The 23308-nt window shown below is 41.4% G+C and overlaps 1 protein-coding gene and 1 long non-coding RNA gene across 4 annotated transcripts in view; one reads left to right on the top strand and one right to left on the bottom strand.

Moving 5' to 3' along the window:
* The first annotated feature begins 573 nt into the window (after positions 1-573).
* On the top strand, positions 574-20226 carry LOC120407760. Its single transcript, XR_005600236.1, has 3 exons — positions 574-867; positions 6762-6886; positions 19729-20226. It is a non-coding gene; the product is annotated as an uncharacterized LOC120407760 (long non-coding RNA).
* Positions 20204-23308, bottom strand: part of GDA (guanine deaminase) — a 50503-nt gene continuing 47398 nt past the window's right edge. For all 3 annotated transcript variants that reach the window (XM_039543767.1, XM_039543768.1, XM_039543769.1), the window contains one exon: positions 20204-22988. In XM_039543767.1, coding sequence (XP_039399701.1) covers positions 22918-22988 — 71 coding nt within the window. In that variant the 3' untranslated portion in view covers positions 20204-22917. The remainder of the gene's footprint in view (positions 22989-23308) is intronic.

Raw genomic sequence — 23308 nt, 5'->3', positions numbered from 1 at the left:
GAACATATCTGTTTTCTCTGGCTTTTGCCTTAGGCAGTGGAGACAGTGGGTACTGGTCTTATCTTTACCTTTGATCTTGAGGGTGGCATTGTAGCTGACTTGGGTGACAAGGGTTGTTGGTTGTTTTTTTTAACATATATGCACCCAGATACATTTGTGAAAGGTGCATTTTTATAAATATAGCAGTAAACAAATGACTGACAAGAGGAATAAAAGTGTTTCTTTGGTAAACTTTTCTAGCCCTTTAGCATTTGTCTCATTGGAAACTTACATTATGTTAGGAAGCGGCCCTGAGGAGTTGTGGTAACCTACACAATGCTAAACATTCAGCTTAAACCATGATTATATGTTTAACAATCAGGTGTTGGCAGTGAACAACCAGCCAACCTAATGTAATTAGTGTGGACAAGCCCTACCAAGTACTGACATTTAAATCACACATACAGATCATGAAGGAAATTGAACGGACAGGCTAGTGAATAATACTTAGAATTTAAACAGCCCTTTTCACTGTACATTTCTAAGTGCTTTACAGGGATAGGTAAGCATTATTGTCCCTATTTAAGGGATAAGGAAAAAGCTAAGGAACAGGAAAGTTACACAGCACTTTAGTGGTGAAACTGGGAATCAAACCCAGCTTCTTTAGCATTTAGATGGATGCCCTAACCATTAGGCCACATTTAACTTCCCACTGTTATTATCTGTCACAACTAGCTCTGGCCTGATCTCCTCAGCTGTCTATATTAAGAAGGGGGGGGGGGGAACTCCCTCTACAGATACCCAGAATTCCACTGCTGCCTTCAAGACACCTCACCCCACAAACCCATCTTCCTCCAAGCCCTGACAGAACAACAGCTGCTTTTCAAGGTAAGGATGGGATTAGGGTAGGTTGTGCACCACTTGTTATCATTGACCAGACCTCTAAACTGCAAGTCATGCTTCCAAGACATGCTGTTAACAGAAATTGCAGCCTAGATGTAACTTTCCCTGCTTGTAGCAGAATGTGTATTGTTTTTCCATTCTGTCTCACCAAAAATATCTATCTGCTCCAATGTATTTTAATGAAGGCTAAAGGTGTGTCCCTAATTTCCCCCTTCTCCAAAAATATGCCTGTGAATAACCTTCAATTGTTGGTATTTATTGTACAGGAAATGACTGTACCACATAACAATGAAAACAGCATGTAGCAGTTCTCTTACTCTTGAGGTTTTTATGTTTGTGTCCCCAAATGCCCCCACCCTTTCCCCAAAATATCCATCTGTGCCCACCCTGTTTGCACTTTACTTCACTGTTCAGACCTCCTTGGTAGCCAATTAACATTGTCTGGGGCAAATTTGCCAAGACTTATTTAAAGCAAGCAGTCACCTGGTTTGAAAAGCTGCTGAGTGGGTTTATTTTTTAACTAACTAAACAGAAGCAGAAGATTATGCCAGGAAAGCATCATTGTAAAATTGATTAGTACTGGAGAACATATACTTAGAAGCAAGCAATGCATAAGTAGCATGCTGTTTTAAGCTAAAAATACCAAGATATTTAAAAATAAACTGATACAAGAAGATCATTACTAGTGGTAAATGCCTAGTGTTTTTTGTTAGTTTCCCTCTAATTCTGTATAATTTTCACATTTCTTACTAATATTTTTTGCTAGGTTTGGTCTTGTTTTTCAACCAAATATAGTTTTTGCTTAACATTGTCTCTGTTGCTGTAGTGCTTGTCTTCCTCCATTTATAGAATAGTTCTAGGTGAACACTAGTACTGAGAGCCCCTTTTTCTTTCAGACTATAGTCTTTCTTATCCACTGAAACTCCTTCAGGGTCAATACTCATTGCTTCCTAAGGAGAGCTAGATCATTGGATTTCAAAACTCAGTTGCAAGTTGTAGCTTTTAAAAGAACTTTCCTGGGCAGTAAGTTACAGCTGTTTCTGTTTGAGGAAAGCTCTGTGCAATTGGCCACACCAGTTTTCTGCACAAAGGGAGAAACAAGAGCAGAGCAGATGCCTGGCAAGCTAAAATAGCTCCCTTGTGGCCAAAGTTTGTTGGCTCTGCAATGGAATTCTAAGGGTGGAATTGAAGCCTTGGGGGCAGATGCAGAGGTGATTATATGACAGGATTGTCTGTGTTAGCAGGAGACTGAACCCAATGAACCAGGAGGTACCTTCTGTGTTTTCATTTGTACTGGGGACATAGGCAATTTTCTTTCACCACCTCCTTTTATCCTGTGGTGCAAGTTAGTGCAGGCTCAAGGCTGTTCTAACTTGCCCTGGCTGGAAAAGTTCCCTAAGGGACAACCTTCTAGACTTAGGAGCACAGTGATCTTGTCCCTTCCTACCACCATGCCTCTTACAGAGGAGTGGGGCAGAGTGCAGAGCTGGGGCCATAGTATTCAGCACGGGCCACGTTTTTAAAGACATTCAGGCACCCAAAGATGCAGATAGCTACCAAGTGGGATTTTCAAAAACACCTAATTCCCAAGGAATCACTCACTCCTGATCCCAAAGAGCCAGGTATGCAGGCACTCTTGAAAATCCCAGTAGGTGCCTATCTGCATCTTTAGGTGCCTAAATACCTTTAAAAATCTGGCCCTAAGGTCGGAAGAGAGAGCTGGTTTGCACTTAGCTGCAGTAAATTGGCATACTGTAATTCCATGGAAGTCAGCCCAGAGAGCTCCATTTGATCTGTCATTGGCTGGAATGTTAATGTGGTCAGTACTGGTTGTCTATTTGCACAAGAGAAATCAGTTTAAACAACATGACGCTGAGTTTGAATCATCACCACAATGATTCATTCCTAACTTTAATTCCTCCAGCAACTTGAAAGCAGCCCCAGGGGCTGCAGCCTCTGAATTTAGCCCATGGCACCCTAGCTTAGGAGAGGCACTTTTTATTTACACCGAAATAGAAATTAAATAAGACAACGGTAATTCATGAGTTCCCTTTACCACAACTGCAGGTTAACTACAAAGCTGATCTGCTTGCTTGTCAATTACATTCACCAAGAATAAAACCTGTAAATCCTATTCACCAAGAAGTATTGGTATTTTTTACCAATATGAAAAAAAATTCTTGTGTATATTTAAATTTGATGCAATGGTAGCCCCCAGTATCATAAAGTTTAAACACTCCTGCATCCACTTGAATCAGCAGAGGGAATTCAGGTAGGCAGGACAAACTTGTCTGATCTGAAATTTGACCAAAACATCAGGTTTATATGCTTCCTAAAATTGGTCATTACCTTTTATTTTACCTATCATTCAAAAGCCAGTAACCCCAGCAGATAGTGCTCCCTGACACCAGGCTGATTTATAACTGCTGACTCAGAGGGAAGAGTGCCACCTATTGAATCACCAATTTAAGCGGATATAATTATGTTTTTGGGGGGGGGGGGTTGATTTGATATGGAAACAAAAACATGAAGACTTGTTCTATTGCATGATGATGGGATAAAATATTAAAACAATATTCTAAAAGCCCATCTTGCTAATATGTCAATCAGTGGGCAGCATTTATTTGAACTTGGATTTTTGCAAAAGGCAGTGGTTATTTCATTGGGCTACTGAATGTGCAATCCCTCCGCCAAGTCATATGGAGATTGAGTGGGACAATTTACTCAGTTCTTAGTATGGAAGTGAGTGGGCTGTGGAGGAATTTTCTTATTAAATCCTCATTGAATCCATTAGCTCAGCCCCCATATTTGGGGAGTTAAACAAGTGGAGATTTCGAGAGCTAAGGGAGTCGTCATCTAGTGTACATGGAAGAAATAGAACATTTGGCACTATTGTCATATACACAATTAAGCTTTCAAAAACCTAACTCAATATTAAAAACACCCAATGTAATTATTTATTAGGAAGTTACAATCAGCCTGTGAGATCTCCAAGGACCATGTGCTGTGTTGGAACAGGCAATGGGGGATAATTCCCTTAGTATAATCTTTCCATAGTGTTAAAAAAAATTAAAAATAGCAAAAGTAAGTATAATTAGGGCTGCAAAATTATTCATTTTCCCCCAAAGTAGCAAAGAAATTTAGGATTAAAACTGTACTACATTTTTTCCTATCTTGTATCAATAGATTACAACGCTAGTCATTCTGCTCTAGGATCTGATCCACCAAGGCACTTACTAATTATTATTTATTATTAGTCTATATTGTGATAGTACGTAGAAGCCTGTATCATGGAATATGATGCCATTTTGCTGGGCACTGTACAGACACATAAGAAAAAGATGGTCTCTCCCCCAAAGACATACTATTATATGTTTAACCATGAGTTTAAATGAACATGCATGTGCAGTCCCATTTAAGTCAATGTAGTACAGTAGTTATTTCAAGTAGTCCCTAGTACTGCTAACAAGGGACTTAATTCTATAACCCGTAATCACAGAAGCCCTATTGAAATCAATGGGTCTCCTTGTATGGGAAAGGATTGAAGGACTGGGCTGTAATACTGGACACTGAAGAATAGTTATGCAATCCTATCTTTGTTACACACTAATATAATGCAATTAACATCTATGGATGGATGTAATAGTCGATCCACCCACGCTTGTCACTATGATATGGGAGTTCTTGTCTAGGTGTGCTTTTGGAGGACAATTTAGAAAACGGAATGTAATTCCAAGTGTTTGTATGAATAATGGTCTGAGGGAATAATTTGTATTTTGTGCATCTATATGCAATCAACCTCTTTAATAGCCGGAGCAAAATAATGCTGTTCTCTGTTGGAATGAAAGCCCAGCTAGAATGATGGTATTGTTTCAAATATTTTGAGTTACCCTAAAGAGAATTCTCTATTTGGGCTAATTAACTGACTACTTATCAACTAGGGTTCTTAGAGTGGCATGTGAGGAAGGGCATGTGAGGAACAGTGCTAATGTTAAGGAGAACTGGTTAAGTGTGTGTAATTTTCGCACTTGTTACAATCATTTCATCGTCATTAGGATAGATGAATGTGGCATGATTTTCTATTTTCATTAAATTCTTTGTCACCAAAATGGGGTCACTTCTTTATATCTCAAAGAGGTAAATATTAATTAGGCTTTATATAGGTAATCTGCATGCAGGTGCCAGAGAAAAATCCACCCGCCAACCTGAGATCAGCATTCTGGGTTGTAGCACAGCTCTCTTCCTCAGCTGCTCTTTCATGCATTGGAATAGCAGCTGCTTCTCCTCCACTCTCCTTTTTGTGGGCTGTTAGAGCCATAGGACTCTTGCTAATTTGGTGGCCCTTCTCCTGTCTGATCCCCATTTTTCCACCTATGTGAGGCTGGCACAAAGCTCCCCCTTCCCCTGGTACTAGGAGGATGCAGACACTCCCCACCCATTCCCTCCCTGCAGCATCTGTGCTGGCAGGCATCTTGCACAGTCCCACTGTGAGGCTTAAGTGGTATGGAGACTTTTTTGCATTTTACCCATTGTGTGTGAATGGTGGGGATGTGGTGTTCCACTCTGACCTTTCCATATAGTCACTCTTTGCTCACTTACTTTCTACCCTGCCCCTGTTGCGTGTGATGTCGCCAGCCAATCCCACAATACTAATATTTAGAATGTCAGAGCACTGCTTTGAGTGCTGTTGAGTTTCACCAAATGAATTGCTAGCAAAATTCTGCTAGCCTGTAATTTGTGTGAGGAAAGTCAGGGGTTATGGGTTCTGTAATGACTCATCACAGTCAATTTGTGGGGAAAAAATCCATCTTGGTTAATTAAATATGAAGTAGGGATGGGCATAAGTTTTGGCCTGGACCCATTTTAGAGATAAAGGGGCAGGTCTACACTTAAAACGCTGCATCGGCACCGCTGAAGTGCTATAATGAAGATGCTCTATGCCAGTGATACTCGCACTAAGGCTCGTGAGCTGTAAGTGGCTCTTTAATGTGTCTCTTGTGGCTCTTTGCAGCATGAGATATTAAAACACCGTGTTATTTAATTAACAACCAATCAGGATGCTTTTACTATGTTAACCAATTGTTGTTGATTAAATAATAATAGTTGGTTACTCATTTTGCTGTGAGAATAATATATATACAAACTAATGATGAATATATAGCACTATAGTAAATGAGACCATGAATTCACACTACTGTGGCTCTTTTGGGTAATGCTAATTTGGCTCCTGAACCACTTGAGATCTGGGGATCACTGCTCTATGCCACCCATAGTTAATCCACCTCTGTGGTAGCGATGTCAGCAGGAGAAGCTCTTCCACCACCATAGCACTATCTACACAGGCACTTAGGTGAGAATAACTATATCACTCAGGGGCATGGATTTTTCACACCCCTGAGCCATGTAGTTATATTGAAGTAATTCTGTAGTGGAGACTTGCTCAAAGGCTGTTATGAGTTTCTTTTACCCAGAATGAATTAAGCTAAAGCAAACTTCACTTTAGTTTTGAATGAAACTGCTACAAAAGACCTTAATGTGCTTTAATGAATGCATGTTACATTCATACTGTTAGTTAATTTGGCCTAATATTCCTGAGTGTCCCCCTGACAACATGCCCTTAGTTTTCCCATGTGTGAAATGCTCATAGAATTATCAACCTTTGTAAAGTACTTTGAAAACTACAGATAAATGCGATGCCTAGAAACACAAAAATAGGAAAGAAATGGATTTATAGCTCTCTAACGGTGTAATTATTTGTGCAGGCATGTGGAAAGACTCTGCCACATTTTCTTTTAAAGTATGGTTTCCACGAAGGGCAAGCAATCATGACTTAAATTCCCACTCATTTGTATTCATAAAGAACTATATATTCTATGCAGAAGCACTAGAAGAGTATCTTGAAGTCCCAGGTGTGAAGAAATGAATGAGCACGTAGCTATCTAGTACCTTCAGGTGTAAGCAGACACCACCTGTCAAGACAGAGGATGAGCACTCTGCTAATCAGGTTTGTATTTGGGTCAGGAAGTTAACTGAAGCTTTCTGAAGTCTGGCCAAATCTGAATTAAGTTCACCCCTGCTCCTGAGTCCTGGCAGGGTCTGCTCAAAGGTTTTGCTGTGGCAGGCAAACTGGAAATTGTCTGCCTCTTGCACAACTAGCACAAGACATTCTGAGGCATCTAATCGCTGCTGATGGCTCCCGTCTGCTCTGCTTATGTGGCAGAGCTGGCTGTTGTTCCATGTCTAATATGGGAATGAGCTCATTCCACTTCCTTTTTTGCTGATCTGGATCAATGAGCTTTTTTCCCAAACTGAATTGCAAAATAAAGGTATGAAAACACTCTTTTGCTAAATCCAAATAAAAACTACAACAACCCCAAAATATTCCCAGTATTTCCTTGCAGCTGATTTCAAGGACAATGACACTAAAGAGTGCGATCAGAACGCTTCCTCTCCGCTGGGGAGGGGGGAATGGAACTGTAAAAACTGGTTCATGTTGCACTAGCATGTTTGAAATCTTCATTCTCAGGCCTGGCCTACACTAAGGGGGGGGGGGTGTCGAACTAAGGTACGCAAGTTCAGCTACGCAAATAGCATAGCTGAACTCGAACTACCTTAGTTCGAAGTACTCACCCGTCCAGACGCCGCGGGATCGAAGTCCGCGGCTCCCCCGTCGACTCCGCCACCGCTGTTCGTGGTGGTGGAGTTCCGGAGTCAACGGGAGCGCGTTTGGAGTTCGATATATCGCGTCTAGATTAGACGCGATATATCGAACTCCGAGAAGTTGAACGCTAGTCGCCGACCCGTACGGTAAGTATAGACGTACCCTCAGTGTGAAGAGGGTAAGACTGTAACACTAGTTGTCTTCCTGAGGTAAAGAGCTGATGTCACTTTCCACTGGCTTTTCACCCCAATTCTTTGTTTAAATGATATATTGGTTAATGGTGAATTGTGAAAAAGCGAAACAAATCACAGTGGTGATTGAAGTCCTCTATTTATGCACAGACAATATACAGCATAGGCATCAATAGCAAAAAAGGAACCTCTGCAAGTGTGCTAGGCACTCTGACATTTGCTTAATCTTATAACCGCATAATACACCTCGCAGCATTTAAAAAATATCATTCAATAGGAACAAGGCCACTGAACAATCACTAGGTGGCAACAACTTCTGGTTACTGACAGCCAAGGCTAGATTCAAACTGATAGCCTAGGTGGAAAAGTCTCTATAGTTTATCACCAAGCCTCAAAATCACCCAATCACTCCCAATGAGAGTTTAACAGCTGAAGAGTGTGGCATGTTGACAGGCTTCCAGGTCAAAATGAATCATGCAAAGAGGAGAATTTTAGTGGTGAGCTGATTGCTGCTGACTAATGTATAGAGACCAGAGAATGGCCAGTGTTGGAAAGGAATTCAGTAATTAGAGCCACCTGCTTTTGTCTCTTTTTACCTCCCCCTTCCTATCAAGAGAAGAACTGTAGTTCCATCTTGAACTACCCAGGGCTCAGTTCCTGGCAGAATTTGAAACTGGCAATTGCCTTCCAAAGGTGAAACAGTCTACTTACTTACTGATGTGTTTATGACATAGTTAAAGAGAGGACTCTGAGATCTCACAGATGCTGCTCTCAAGTTTCCAGGTTTTGACCTTCACTCCTTTTCTATGAAGAGAATTAACATCAGCTGAAGATTCTTCTATGACTGCGATGTCTATACCTGATTATACAGTATTCATCATTTTTAATCAGTGTATGACATCTTCTCCACCAGTAGTTAGAGATGTAGATTGCATTGAGGGTCTTTTGGTTGCAAATGACATGCATGGCATGTCTCAGTCTTAAGCTGGCCATATTTTCAAAATAAAACCCTGGGACACTTTTGTGGTGACACTTTTGAAGTGTCATGAAATAGTCAGACAAAAGGCAAAAGTACTCTTTTAAAATGTGTGCTGGTGCCCATACTGCCAGCTTCTGACTCAACGGTGAGATAGGCATATTTCTTAGAGTGGAGGATTTTCTCCAGTAACTTAGTGCTCTGAATGAGTTTCTCACGCAACACTGAACAAGTGTCATGAACACTCGTTTTGAGCAAAAACAAAAAACACTTTGACAGTGTCTATGCTAATTCAACTTTTTTTCTTAAAACATTGTTCATCACACGGAACTCTCATTCCACTGGATGATTCCTGTGTGCATTAATTTATCAATGAGTATTAAACAAATCGTTTGTCATTATAGAAGAAAACAGATATGATTAGTGAGATGAAAACCTGTGGCATTTCAGGTGTTTTGAATGAAGTTGTTGGAACATAGTTTTTCATATGATGTCCCTAAGACTGTCCCAGTAAAACTGGGACACGTGGTCACTTCACCCAATCTCCCAGATGTCTGCCAGATTTTAATTATCATGTCCATGAGCTATGCAGCTGCAGCAGCATGAACCTTCATTAAACATTTCTAAGCTTAAGTCTCTTTCTTAAAATACGGCTTTCTAAACAATTATTTTTGGTCAAATTGTGACCTTTTATGGAAAATGCCATGGGAGAACCAGGAAACTCCAGACATTTCAATTTGTAGAACTTCCTCTAAATCATCCTGTCCGGTGATGAGATACAACTGTCCCCACCCACCCCCACCCACCAAGTGGTCAGATGCATCCTTCCCTTAATCTGCAGATGCCTCAAGATCCACAGGGAGATTCTGTGGATCTCAGGGCATCTGAAGAAAGCTGGCACATTTGTCTGGAGACCAAGTCCCTCCATACTACTGTTCAGCTTCCTCTGATTTCCTGTAGCAGCAAAGATAACTCAGAAACTCTGCTCCTACTGATTCCTTGCATGCACCTGTCAACCCCATCCACACAAGGAGGGTGAGACTCTAGTGCAGGAGTGTCTGTCTGTAAGATAAGGCTAACAGAGAAGTGGGGTAATCCCTGTGAGTCTGGAGAGTGGTTGTCTCCTGGCCCTGCCCAGTGCTCCCCATAAACCTCCATTTTTATCAGCAGACAATCACATGGTAAAACTTCAGGAAAAAAGGTTAATGCTCCATTAACCTAAAAAATAAGTGAACCCAAGGTATGGGTTTGCTTTCGTCCCCCTGTGGGCAGGAAGGAAGCAGAGGGGATTTTCTGGCTTTTAGTACAGAGAGGGTATGAACTGAAGCACTTGGCACATGAAGCCGTGAGGGAGAGGAGATAACTTTGTACCTGACACATACTGTCCTTCACTGCCTATGTGTACAGTGTGTCTGTAAGTAGCACTGCCGGTTTTCTGCATTTCCTCCTCTCTCCTGCAGAGCTGCTTTTGGTGACTTCACCAGCATTGCTCCATTTCAACTCCAGTTCATCCGCCCCCTCCCCCCAACGTCAGTGAACCAAGGAGGAGAGAATGGTCTGAACAGTTCCGGTGTGGATTATGTGTTGTCTTAAGTGCCCCTGTCACAGTTTTACTGGTGAGCTGTCTCAGGAATTGAATAATGTGCTGTGATCGCTCAAACATACGTTTGCTTGGCTCTTTCCCACTTTCCGCAAAGTAACTTTTTTTTTTTTTTTATCTTGCCAGTCTTACACAATCAGCTGTGAGAAAAGCGTGTGTGGCTTGCATTATTGCTTGCCAGCAAGTATGGCAACTAAAGTCACCGCTCCCAGCATTAAAATCAGATGCCCTTTTATTTTGATTTGGGAGTTAGAGATACACAGCTCAGAGCTGTGTAGTAAAGATGTAGGGATGACTATCGTGCCAATACCAGAGACTGTTCTCATGCCTTTGGCTTATTTGAAATTCTGTATTTATGGGTAAATGACACCTCTCAAACTTGCCTCTTCCACCATCAGATACTTAACAATTTATTTTCAACAGTAATTAAGCCAGACAGCTTTTAAAAAGAAATCTTAGAGACTGTGATCATTTCCATACTGTTAGCAGCTGGAGCCAAAGCTCATTCTTAGTTTCCTGTTAAAAATCTTATGCATTAACTTCTCTTACTAGTGGGATCCAAGGAACGAGTGGTTTATAGCTGTGTGCATTATACGGTGGTGCTGTTAATAAGGAACTTCCTGGACCTCAGGAGCCCTGATTGAGTAGCCTTATGAATAAAAACTCTAAAACACAACTCTCGGAAACAGTTTTAAAAGTGAACAGCAAAGGAGCGTTTGCTGCTCCCTACCCCACCCCCTCATGGCACCTTTTTGGATGAGGATTGCAAATCCCTTCTCTGATTATGATTACTTTATTCCTCTTTCCACTCCAGGAATGTCAGACCTCAGTTTCCTTTTCCCCCAGCAGTAGCCCTCCCTGAGCTAACAGTTTAAACAAACAACTTTAGACACCACAAATGCAATCAACTTACTGAGAGAAAATCACAAAATACGAGAGTCAAATGCAAATACACCTTAGAGTAGTACTGTGAAATACGTTGCTAGCAGAGTCGGAAGCTTAGGTTACAAAGTATGGCTCAGACCCTGCAACAGCTGCTAAACAAACTTTACACAAATAAGAACTCCCAGTAATGTCACACATACAAAGTTAAACACATGTCTAAGTCTTTCCAGGACTGGGGCCTAGACATTGTTGCTTGCTGTATCTTTTGCTTTTTACACAATGGACATAAAATAAAGAACCACATGAGCACAGTGGGGACTAAATAATTCTGTTTATTAATTATAGCAGGGGTCAGCAACCTCTGGCATGCAGCTCGCCAGGGTAAGCACCCTGGCGGGCCGGGCCAGTTTGTTTACCTGCTGCGTCGGCAGGTTCAGCCGATCGTGGCTCCCACTGGCCGTGTTTTGCTGTCCCAGGCCAATGGGGGCATCGGGAAGCTCCGCGGGCCGAGGGATGTGCTGGCTGCAGCTTCCTGCCACCCTCATTGGCCTGGGACAGCGAACTGTGGCCAGTGGGATCCGCAATCGGCCAAAACTGCCAACCCGGCAGGTAAACAAACTGGCCCGGCCCACCAGGGTGCTTACCCTGGCGAGCCATGTGCCAGAGGTTGCCTGAATTATAGGAAACTTGCAACGCCTAGCTACCTATCTACACTGCTCCTCTGGTGGGCTTTTAGTGGCTTCCAGAACACGGTGGGTTCCAAAACTATTGGAAGGGATAGTATCCAACTTCTGCTTATGTATCTTATGCACCATTCATCTGAGGATTTCAAAGTGCTCTCCAAACATTAATTCCACATATTGCCATTATGAAGTAAGGTAGCATAAACCTTAAGCACAGAGAAATTAAATGAACGAACGCAAATCTAATGACTTCCAGTACCCTGCTCTAGCCATACTCCTTACTATCTTCTGATAACTGTTTCATATTTAAAGTCAAGGAGAGCTAAACTAATCCCCTAACTGTGGATTCCATATACACCATGACAGCTGTGTTCAGCATTTCAGAAAGAGGCTCTTTACTTGTGAGAGACAGAGGAAACACGCCGATTGGTCCTAAACACTACCATATCTTCCCTAAATATGATGTCCTAAATACTGAGTAGGTGAGTCCAAGACTACATGGGGGGGAAAAAAAGTAATTTCTTCTGGGAGGTAGTGAGAGTTGGGTTTTTTTATTATTATTTATTTTTTTATATATTTTTTTTTCATATTCAGACAGCACAGAAAAGAACTTGCCAGGGTTTTGTGGCTGCCAGCTGAGAAGCCCCAGACTACACAGAGATTAGTTGCTGTGCCACCAGGTGGAGTGAAATAGTTAAAATCATGGGAGCAGGCCATTAATTAAAGTGTCACATGCAGAAATCACAACCAAATGTCTCTCACAGCCAATAACCCCGTTGTCCTCCAGATGCCTTCACAAGGTCCATCATAACTGACTTCCTTACAAAAATAATGTATTCGTGCAGCCAAATTATCAAGACTAGTCCTGCCAGACAGCTTCAGATTCTTTCTAGAGGTGAAAAAATGAGGGAAAGAATCAAACTGTAATAATCAAATGTACAAAATTCCCATCCAAATACAGGCAATGGGCTTCAGTTCTGAACTACAGCTGAATGAAGCTATGCGTAGCTTGGGGGTGGGGATGGGAACACAGGTGTTATATTTATGACTTCTGGGTTGACTGGTCCAGTCCTTCTCAGAAGTTAGAGAAGCCAGAGGGTTGTGCTAATGTATGTTAGGTGCTTTGGCTATTCTGGCCATGCCTTCTCTCCCAAGAACACCACCTCAGCATACTCCTATTCTGGGGACCCTGAGGCCAGGAGAGGGAGGGGAGTAGCGAAGTGCTTTTTCAGAAGCTCTGTGCTACCCAAGGAAGCCACTTTCACCGGGGTATTTCCCAGGCAGAGCCCAGATCCAACATAAAGGGATTATAACAGGGGCCAGAATCAGAGCCCTGAGTCTTGAATTTGGACTTCGGAGAGCAGAATTTGGGGCCTGATCTGGATCTATTCATAACCTAGAGCATAGATTCTGTCGAGAGAGAAATATAACCTACAGCACAAAGAGAACTACACAGCTCCATACAACTCTATCAAAAGTTTTTGATAACCATGAGATAGAAGCATAAGGGGCTTGTGGCTGTTACATGTAACATCTAAAAAGTCTGTTACACTAGCCAGTGTATGAAACATCTCTATCCTAAGTGTGAGATGTAAGGTTTGATATATTTCATGTACCTTGTTTGTTTTGGTTTTTTAAGTCGTATACAATCCTTCTGTCCTGTTCTTTCATACCAATCAGTAAGAAATATTTTATTTCAGGGCCTTTTCCTGCTCCCTCTTGTCTCTTTCCCGTTATATTCAGGGGAAGCCATTGCTGCTAGAGATGCAGATATATATTCTGACTGACCCTGATAGCACCAGCCAGGCCATCAATTTGTTGGTTAAATAAATAAGACTTACTGGGGTTATTTATTTATTTCTCCCATTAAGTTGTTTGTTTTGGTAATGGGAATAGTTTTATAACTGGATTATAATAATGTCTGGGAAATTTTATGTATGGCTAGATAGTGGCAAATACAGCAGGGCACCTCAAAGCAGCACTATGGGACAATAACTTTTGGCTTTTTTTCCTGCCAGTAACATAAAGCAGCAGATGCCTAACCATAAACATGCTTAAATCTATTTGCTCTGTTGCTGAAAGGAATGGAGTGTGTGTGTGTGTTTATGTGGAGGGCTGTGCTCACATGATGTGCTTCACCTAACTTACAGCTCCTATTATTGCTGATGTGCTGGGGCGGAAGCGTCCTGGGCTGAGCAAGTGTTCGTCCTTAGGATTGGGTTATTTCTTGCTGCTCTGTGTTTTCTCACTTTAAAATTGTCTGCTCTCACATTGGAGCCTGGCAAACTCCCTTCCCTCCCCCCCCCCACACACACTTACGAATGAGAAGGAAATGTTCACTCTGAATGAAAGTCTCCCATGGTACCAGTTCCAGGCCCTTTACACTGCTTAATCCAGGACTGAGGCTGGGTGTGAGAACTCTGGATGAAACAGCCTCTGGGAAGCCTGTGCATTTTTGGAGTGGTGGAGCTTCCATGGTGGCCCCTCATTGACCAGAACTAAGGATTGCAATGGGGGTAGGCCAGAAGATGGGCCATGGGGTCCTTGATGCAGATCCAGTAACATTTAAAGAGGGGGAAACTGAAGTGTGGGAAGGTTAAATGACTTGCCTGTGTTCATGAAGAAAGTCAGTGACAGAGCTGGGAAGAAAACCTAGATCTCTTGACTCCCAGTGTGGGAACGTGACCATGGGATCATTCTACTTCTTTTTTTTGGAGGAGAGGAGGGGCAACATAAGCCTTGCGTCTATCGCTTTCTCAGAGTCTTTACATGTAGCTCTCATGGCTGAGTCTTAAATAAAGACTCCAGCCTAATGCATCCCAGACTCAACCCCAGAAAAAAGCCAGCATTAAATATAAGGGACAAGCATGGCAAGAGTAGATTTTGATTAATTAAAATACCCTTTTGGGAGCAAGGAGCTACTGAGAAAACAGCAAAGGAGTTAAATATAAGTCATTTGTTACTGCACATCGGGTGAGGTATTATGGAGGCCTTGAGTGAATCATGCCTTCTTGGTAGAGTGGTTATGTTAATCAATAAGGTTAAAGAGGGAGCTGAAGGAAGGATTTTCTAGTGGTTAGTGCACTAGCTTAGGAGACCTGGGTTCAACTGCCTGCTCCACCACAATTTTCCTGTGTGACCTTGAGCTAGTCAGATTGATTTCAAAGGCAATTATGTGCCTACATGTTTTTAAAGCTCTGGCTGAGAGGTTTTGGTGCCTCAGTTCCCCATCTGCTATAGCCTCTGTTGTGGAAATCAGACTGCATGATCATAATGGCCCCTTCTGGTTTTAAAATCTCTGAATCCCTCCTTATTTAATGACCTCTTATTGGAATCTCGATTGGAAATGGTCTCTTCTATGCAGCATCAGTTCCTCTCTTTTCTCAAATATTTTTGTTGAGGGTGTGAATTTTTATCATTATGATGCTGGAAATGATACCAGTGCCTTTAGACACATAGCTGTGATATGCAGCAACATTCAGCAATATCTGGTTTATTCAGCTTTTCAGCTTGATTTCTTGTTTCTCACATCTGTTTGCAATTTCATCAGTCAAAGTATAACAATGATGACTGTTAATTTCAAAGGAAGCTATAATACATCACACAGAAAAAGTGAGAGACAGTCAAGTAGCCAGAGTGACTGAATGCTGTCAAGCAGGACTCACTGACAACAGAATTCTGCCTTCACTAAATAAGAGTTTCACCCACATATCTAAGAGCAGAACTGCCCCCCTCCTCCTCATTATTAGTTTTAGACATTATTGCAGAATATTAGGGAAATATTTTTGTTCAACATAATGGATTATTCATGATTTTCTGTCATTTTATATGCTGTCAAGACCAATTACAGCTCCTGCCCAATTCCAGCTGACAGGAGGATGTTTGTCTTGGTGCTGACATAGTGTTCCCTCTTGGTTCAGGATGAAAAAGAAGCTATTAACACAACCAAAAAGGAAAGTGTCTCTCCTAGGCAGGTGTGAGGAATTTGTATGTCTTCCATGTAGTTCAATGGAAAACCTGCAAGATTTTCCATTCCTTCCCTGCAGGAAGACCTCATGTTTTAGCTGCTTAAACACAAAAAAAGTGACATCTTCTAGCATATGTTGAAAAGAATAGGAAAAATACAGCAAAATCTGTTATGAGAAGTATATTTGACAGAAATGCATGTTTATCAGAATTGCTTTTTAGGCTTGATTTTAATAACTAATTCAGGAGAAAAACTTTATCCTTCTATTATGTGGGACTTTAGTAGAATCTGGATTCAGAAAATGTGCACTGCATCAGCATTAAGCAAAAAGACTGTTATTTTCATAGTTTAAAAGCCCTGATATCAGTATTTAAATGGGACAGTTCTGTGTCTGTCACTGAGAGTGTTGCAGGACATTCCAGAAAGGGAATATTCCAAACAATTGTGTCTGTACACTGTTAAATTCTTGAATACATGTTCAACTGCTGGGGGCAGGGCCAGGCTGAGGATTTTGGAAACAGAATGTGCAGGGAGTCTTACACGTACTTCCATAACCTGTGCAATTGCACTTTGGGGGTGGACAGTGGTGTACTTTTCACTAGTGAGTGGGTTTGGTAAGAGGTGGCTTATGGCACTTGCCACTGGAGACAAGGTAAGAAAGTGACTAGAGTCCAAATTTACCTTTCCAGTTAGGGTGGTAGTGGCTGTGTAACAGGAGGGCTAGGTGGTCCCCTGCGAGGGGATGCTGAATGAAGGAGCCGCTGCTGCTGCTGAATCTTGTTCCTGTGCCACTTCTGGCTATCTAAAAGATGTCTGTGCTTACAACTGCATCTTGTAGCTAATTGCGAATTCGTTATACACACATTGCTCTTTCAAACAGAAGGCTTTCACGGGGGAAGGAAGAGCACGAGCATCATGATTCTTGCATTATAATTGTGCCCTTTATTCACAAACTGTAAACCAATAAGCTAATTTATAAACAATGCAGACATTGGACCTAATCCAAAACTAATTGAAGTCAGTGAAAGTCTTTCCTTTTACAGCCTTGGGATGAGGCCCATAAAGAACATACTGAAAGTATTACATCATGGTTATCTCTTTATTTTGGTTAAAAGTCGACAGATAACTTAAAAAAAATAGTTGTTCCTAATTTTGTGCTCATTTGTGTTCTTAAAGTGGGCTTTTACATGACACCCATATTGACTCACTGTAGTGAAAAATCTAGTTGTATCCCCAGATTTATTGGGCTACTTACCCAAAGGCTCTCAGGCCTGGTCTACTCGTAGCTTTTATACAAGTCTAAGGACTGGTCTACACAGCAGGGTTAGGTTGACAGAAGGTGCCTTGCGTCAACCTACCTGTGGAAGTATATTCACTTAAATTTGGCTCCTGATGATGTAAGTGCCTCCCTATGCCAATTTAGTAACACCAGGTCCCCGAGTGGTGTAGAGTCACTGTCGATGTAATTAGATCAACAGGGTGTCAGTTTAGACACGGCATTGCTTATGCTGACTGTTTCTGGCTTGCAGGAGCCATCCCACAGTGCCCTACGCTGACAATACAATTGATAAAAGTGCTCCTAGTGAGGACATGCACCACCAACACAAAGACTCAAGCGTGTGCCCACACAAGTGATTTAATAACTGCACTGGCTATATGCTGATGTAAGATGGGTTGATATAATTTTGTAGTGTAGGCATGGCCTAACTGTGTCCGCCACTTTAAATATACAAACAGTACAACTTTTGTATGTAGACAATCCTTTGTAAAAATCTTTACGTAGCACCTCTAACAAACATTTAGCAAAACAGTTGTCACAGCTATTTTCCAAAATGAAGTGTTAAGCATTTACAGCAGCAGAATTCCTGTATCGCAAAGTTTAAATGGGCCTTTTTATTAAGAACTGTAACAAAGCAGTTTAGTTTCAGTATTTTTCTGACCAGTTTGTATGACTTCTGTTGACAAGCTGCTTGATGGGGAAAAAAATTCATCTGCACATAACTTTGCATATTTTAGTGATCACTTGTGCATAATTCTCAAAACCTTGATACATAATTCCTCAGTGTGTAATTAATAAACCAAAAATCCCATAAAACTAAGGAAATCCATGTCTACTGTGCTTCATAGCCGCTGAGATCTGGAACGCTTTTATGCCTAAGCTTTGCAAAATTATAAAGTAGAGAAAAATATCTTAAAAAAAGAAGTGTCTTTTCTGCATTTGTGTACTTGCTGCCAAATGCGTGAATGAGGCATTTCAGGATGGTCTATTTAAGCACAAAATAATAAAAGTGTCAGTGAAGCAGTTATGTTGATTTATCAGGCCTGTTAACATGGTAATAGTCACATAAAGCACAACTAGCATTTTGATTCTAAAAAAGATTGGTAGCTCCCATAAAACAAAGCTATACATACTAAGCAGGCTTTACAGATTACTTGTAATGTGTATGTCAGAGATCCACAGGGCAAAAGGTAACTTCTGTGCATCTCACTAATACTCTGCACTGTACTATGATCCTCACCATATATGTTTTACATAGTGAGCTGGCCAGGTTTATCAGTCAAACTCTGAATCAGATGGTGATTAATGTAAACACAAGGCCTCTTTATTTTGTTTCAGCAGTACATGGGTGCTCATTCAGCACAATCAGAAACAAGCAGAACAGTGCAAAAAGCAAATACCATTATTCCAAATATACTCCCCCCTCCAAGATACACTTAATTAGAATAGAAAGGAGGAACTGAATAACATTATTCTGTTCGGTGTTTTCCTCAGAAACAGCTGGAAAGAGAGAACTGGAACGTATGTACAACAGGAACCAGGCAGACAGGACCATTGGCCAGTTTCAGCAAAACTGGCCCAAGGAGGTGTAAATTACATGCTGGGTAGAAAGGGGTGTGCTCTCTAAGGAGAACAGCCAGTATTGCTGCCACAACCCTCCCTCTAGGTTCCTGCTGAGGGAACAGCTTAAGTTGCACAAGAACTTCCCCAGCAGGACCCTGTGAAGGGATGTGCTGAGTCAGCACGTTGCCCATACTGCCCCACACTGCTTCTTGTGTTGTCCATGGCTGCTGAAGCCTAGTAGAGGTTACATGACTGCTTTGCACAGCTGCAGCCTGGTCCCCAAGTTAATGTCCTAATGTCAGTGACCGACACTAACAGTGACCTACATCAACGTAGGTCATTGTCACCCTGGAATGAACCTAACCCACTAGCTTGGAACCTTACTGGACATGGAACAGGAACATAAAGATAAAGAGGGATAGTCTCAGTGCAGATTCTCTGGGATAGGCCTCTACCTCACAAAAGCCACCACTATTCCCTGATGACAGTCTCAGCAGACAAGCCTTTGAAGGCTCATCCGCATTAGAAAATGTTATTGTGTTTCAGCACGACTGGGAACCCTGGAGTTAGATGAGACGATGGTGACCATGACTTTGTGGTCAGTGTAGACTAGGACAAGCCATGTTAGGGCACTTGCCTAAGATGTGGGAGACCAAAGTTCAAGTCACTGCTCCAATGACTATTTATAACAAGTGAAACAACTTCAGCAAGAGAAAGTGAGAGCTACCCTAGGCTGCCTCATAGCCCAGTGGTCAGGGCACTCTCCTGCACTGTGGGATACCCACATTCAAATCTCTTTTCCACATCAGGCACACAGGAATTTAACCAGGATCTTCCCCATCCCAAGTGAGTACTCTAACCACTGGACTAAAAGTTATAAGGAGGGCACCATCACTGCCATCTTCTAACCCTGTCACCATCAATATTTTGTGAATCTAGCCCTTTAAAAATATCTGAAACAAAATATTATTAAATGAATTTTTTGACATCAAATTTTTTGAAGTTTGGGTTGACTGAAACCATATTCTTTTTATTTTTCAGAACTGCCAGGGAACCAACATATCAGTTATTCACCCACTGCTAATTATAATGCTCTGGATATTCTTGATGTCTATAAAAATGACAAGATTCAAAAGGGAACTGGACAAGTTCTTGGCATCACTGACTTCTGTGGCAATGAGTTTCACAATGTATGAAAAAGAATGTCCTTCTATCAATTTTGAATGTCCCATATTTAAATTTCACTCAATGTCCCCTTGTTTTTGTGTTATGGGACAGCGAGAAGTTTCTTATAAACCTTCTCAACATTATTCATTATTTTATATTGTGGTTTCATGTTCCCTCTTACCACCTTTCTATGGAAAATAATCCCACGCTTTTCCATCTCTCATCATATGAATGTTTTTCTAGGCCCTTGATCATTCTTGTTGGTCCTCCCCTCTAATTCTGCAATATCCTTTTTGAGATTGGGGTGACAGTACTACATATAGTATTCCAGATGAGGCTGTACCATTGATTTTATATGAATGCATTATAAAATTCAAAAGCTATACATCTTGTCATGCTTTATGGATTACTTATGGGAACATTTAAAACTATACATGTTTTGAAGTCCATGTCTGATTATGCTGGTAATATCTCTGATTTTCAGAACTGAAATATTCTTTAAAAGAACTTCAATTTACTTTTGTCCATTTATGTTGCTTTTTTGTTGTGCTTTGCTGTCCATACTACAGGCTAAATTTTAAAAGCCTGTTTCCACAGAACTTTTCTTAATTCAATGAAAATATTTCTATTCATATCAGGTTTTATAAATCTATTAAAGGACACCCCCTCCCCTCCGGTCCCCACAACCTACACTTGAGCATAAACTACTTGACAGGGTTCCTTTAACTCTTTCTTTACTAGCAGAAATTACACTCCAGCAATGAAAACATTCAGTACAAATGAACAAATACAGAATCTCTCTCCTCAGTCTACAATGCCTTCTGTTGGCAAAAATCACTGAATAACTATAAACATTAGGCCAAGGCAACATTTTAAAGTGCAGATCACCACTTGCTACACATGAATAATTCAAATAATGCTGCATAAAGCATAGGCAATATTTAGTAGCAATTTCATTAATAACTAAAAGCAGAAGTTTAATAAGTGACACAGTAAGATAAAGACATAACATTTCAAATAGATTCCATTTATAATAAATAAAAAGTGCTGGTCTTAACATAGTGCACATTAAGCATATTGGTCCAGCAAGCTAGCCTCCCACAGCCCATCTTTTTTTCTGAATTGCATGCTGCCACTGAACATAAATGAAAGACACAAATAACATCAAAGATTCCATCCAGAGTCTGGGTAGACAACTGGAAGCAGTTGGTTATATGTGCATTAGAGGTTCTCTCACCCATTTGTACTCTTTTTGGGCCAGACGCTCAGCTGAAGCTCATTGTGCGATGGCAAGTTACACTAGCTGAGGACCTGGCCTTGTCCTTAGTCCTGTTTCATATCTTCCCTTTATGCCTTGTGGCCAGCTCATATTTTGTTTGTGGTGTATTTTTGTGGGGGTTTTGTGCTTTGATTTGTCTTTATTTAGGCAATTTTGTGCAAGGGGGGGGAGCTTGGCAGAATTTCATAGAAAACCTTGGGTGGGAGTAAAATTCCACAATGGGATCCTCAATGACTCTTCCCCAAATTGTTCTGCTGTGTTTTGGCTGCTATATTTGGCTATAATTGTTCTGCTGTGTTTAGGCTTGCAGATTTTTAGGGATCCTCTGGAGCTGCGGTGGGCAACCTGTGGCCTGCAGGCTGCCGCTTACCACAGCTCCCATTGGCCGGGAACGGTGAACCGCGGCCACTGGGAGCTGCAGGCAGCCATGCAAATGTAAACAAACGGTCTGGTGGCCCGCCAGCGGATTACCCTGACAGGCTGCATGTGGCTCACGGACTGCAAGTTGCCCACCACTGACCTACACCAATGGGAGGCTTCTCCCATTCGCATAGGTACTACTTCTCAGGGAGGTGGAGTACCTAACTATGTCCACAGGAGAATTCTCCAGTCGACCTAGCGCTGTCTATGCCCGGGGTTAGGTCGTCACTCGGGTGTGGATTATGCAACATATAGTTATACCGACCTAATTTCCTATTGTAGAACTGGCCTAGAGGAAAGGTCTCTGAGGGTATTTACATTCAAGTGCACTTCCATTGTGTTACAAAGCAACCATGGAAAAAGATGCATTAGGCCAGCAGGAGGTAAACCCAGAGGCAAAATGGCAGAGCTAAAACCTAGGGAAATGTGCTCTTCAAGGGAAGAGTTTAATCTCACAGACCTTTTCAAAGATTAAAAGGGCAGCGTTAAACTGGAAGCGAACCAGACTGGGATTGCGCCTGCCTCTGTGCTCAAACACAGATAATGGTTCCTGACAAGCACTTGCAGGAACAAGTAAATCCTATACATTTAGACTGCTCTGGTTTTGCTATTAAAAATCCATCTCCATTCAAAACTATATTCTGCAGGAATTACAAATATTGTGAACACACAGGGAATATTTATGGATCCTCTGTTTTTAGCCACTCATAAAAAAGGAAAAGCTTTTTATACACAACTTCTTGATAATTTGGAAGTTATGAGGGTTGGGGTGGAAGAACTTTCCCTTTCTGGTCTTAAAAAATATGTATTTTCTTTACCAAAAGAGAATTTCTGATTGCAAAAATCATTGGGCCTGAGTCTGATCTGTCACCAGTTTAAGTCAGGAGTAATCCCACTGAAGTCAATTCAGTTAACTGGTATAAATTGCTGTGTGCGAAGAGAATCAGGCCCAGAGGTTCTAGGCTTAGAACAGAACTAAAAACATGCAAGGTCTGAATTCCATTTGGCTCTGGCAATCTGTGAGCTCCAGACAGCTGCACGGTTTTCACTTGAAACCTCTGGTAGAGTAGGTATACTGCACTGGCTTTAATCTAGCTGCCCCTGCTTTCTCTTCTGCCCTCCCTGCCACCGATCATGGATGTGACTTGTAAAGATGGACCTAAAAGCCTTTTTTCTTATACAAATGTGATCATCTTGGTAAGGTAAATTGTAATCTAACAAGGCTCATAATCATTTTTCAAATTCATAGCATTAAATAAAGAAACTGAGGTGTCACTCTTGACAATGAGGCACTGCATTTAACCAATCCCTTCAAACTTAGATGCAGAATGATCCATAGAATGTTTTGCAGAACGGAAATCAAATTATACTGAACTTGAAAAAGGAACCACTTGCTTGCCTGCCACATATACTTCATTAATATTCCGATCATCACCTGAAACAATAAAGCCAAAAGATTTTTGCATAAATCTATACATCTTATGCAACTAGTGTAAGTGACACAATACTCAGCATCAGGTGTGGAACTGATCACGTCCAAAGACTGCAGCACACAGCCCCCCCCTTAGACTGGGAAAGGGTTCATGTGGCATGGGCCTTCTATTAGGAAGATTTCCCTCCCCTCCCCTACATTTGAAAAGGATGAAACTGGCAGTGCTCGTCCTGTAGATCTAAAGGCTGGTTTACACTCAGTTTTTGCACTAATTAAAAAATTTGGTTATTCAAACAATTCCATTAAATTTTGATGCCAAAATT

The sequence above is a fragment of the Mauremys reevesii genome, linkage group 6, assembly GCF_016161935.1.
Source record: "Mauremys reevesii isolate NIE-2019 linkage group 6, ASM1616193v1, whole genome shotgun sequence".
Classification (NCBI taxonomy): Eukaryota; Metazoa; Chordata; order Testudines; family Geoemydidae; genus Mauremys; species Mauremys reevesii.
Note: the sequence above shows the minus strand (reverse complement) of the source record. Positions and strands in the feature narration are given on the sequence as shown.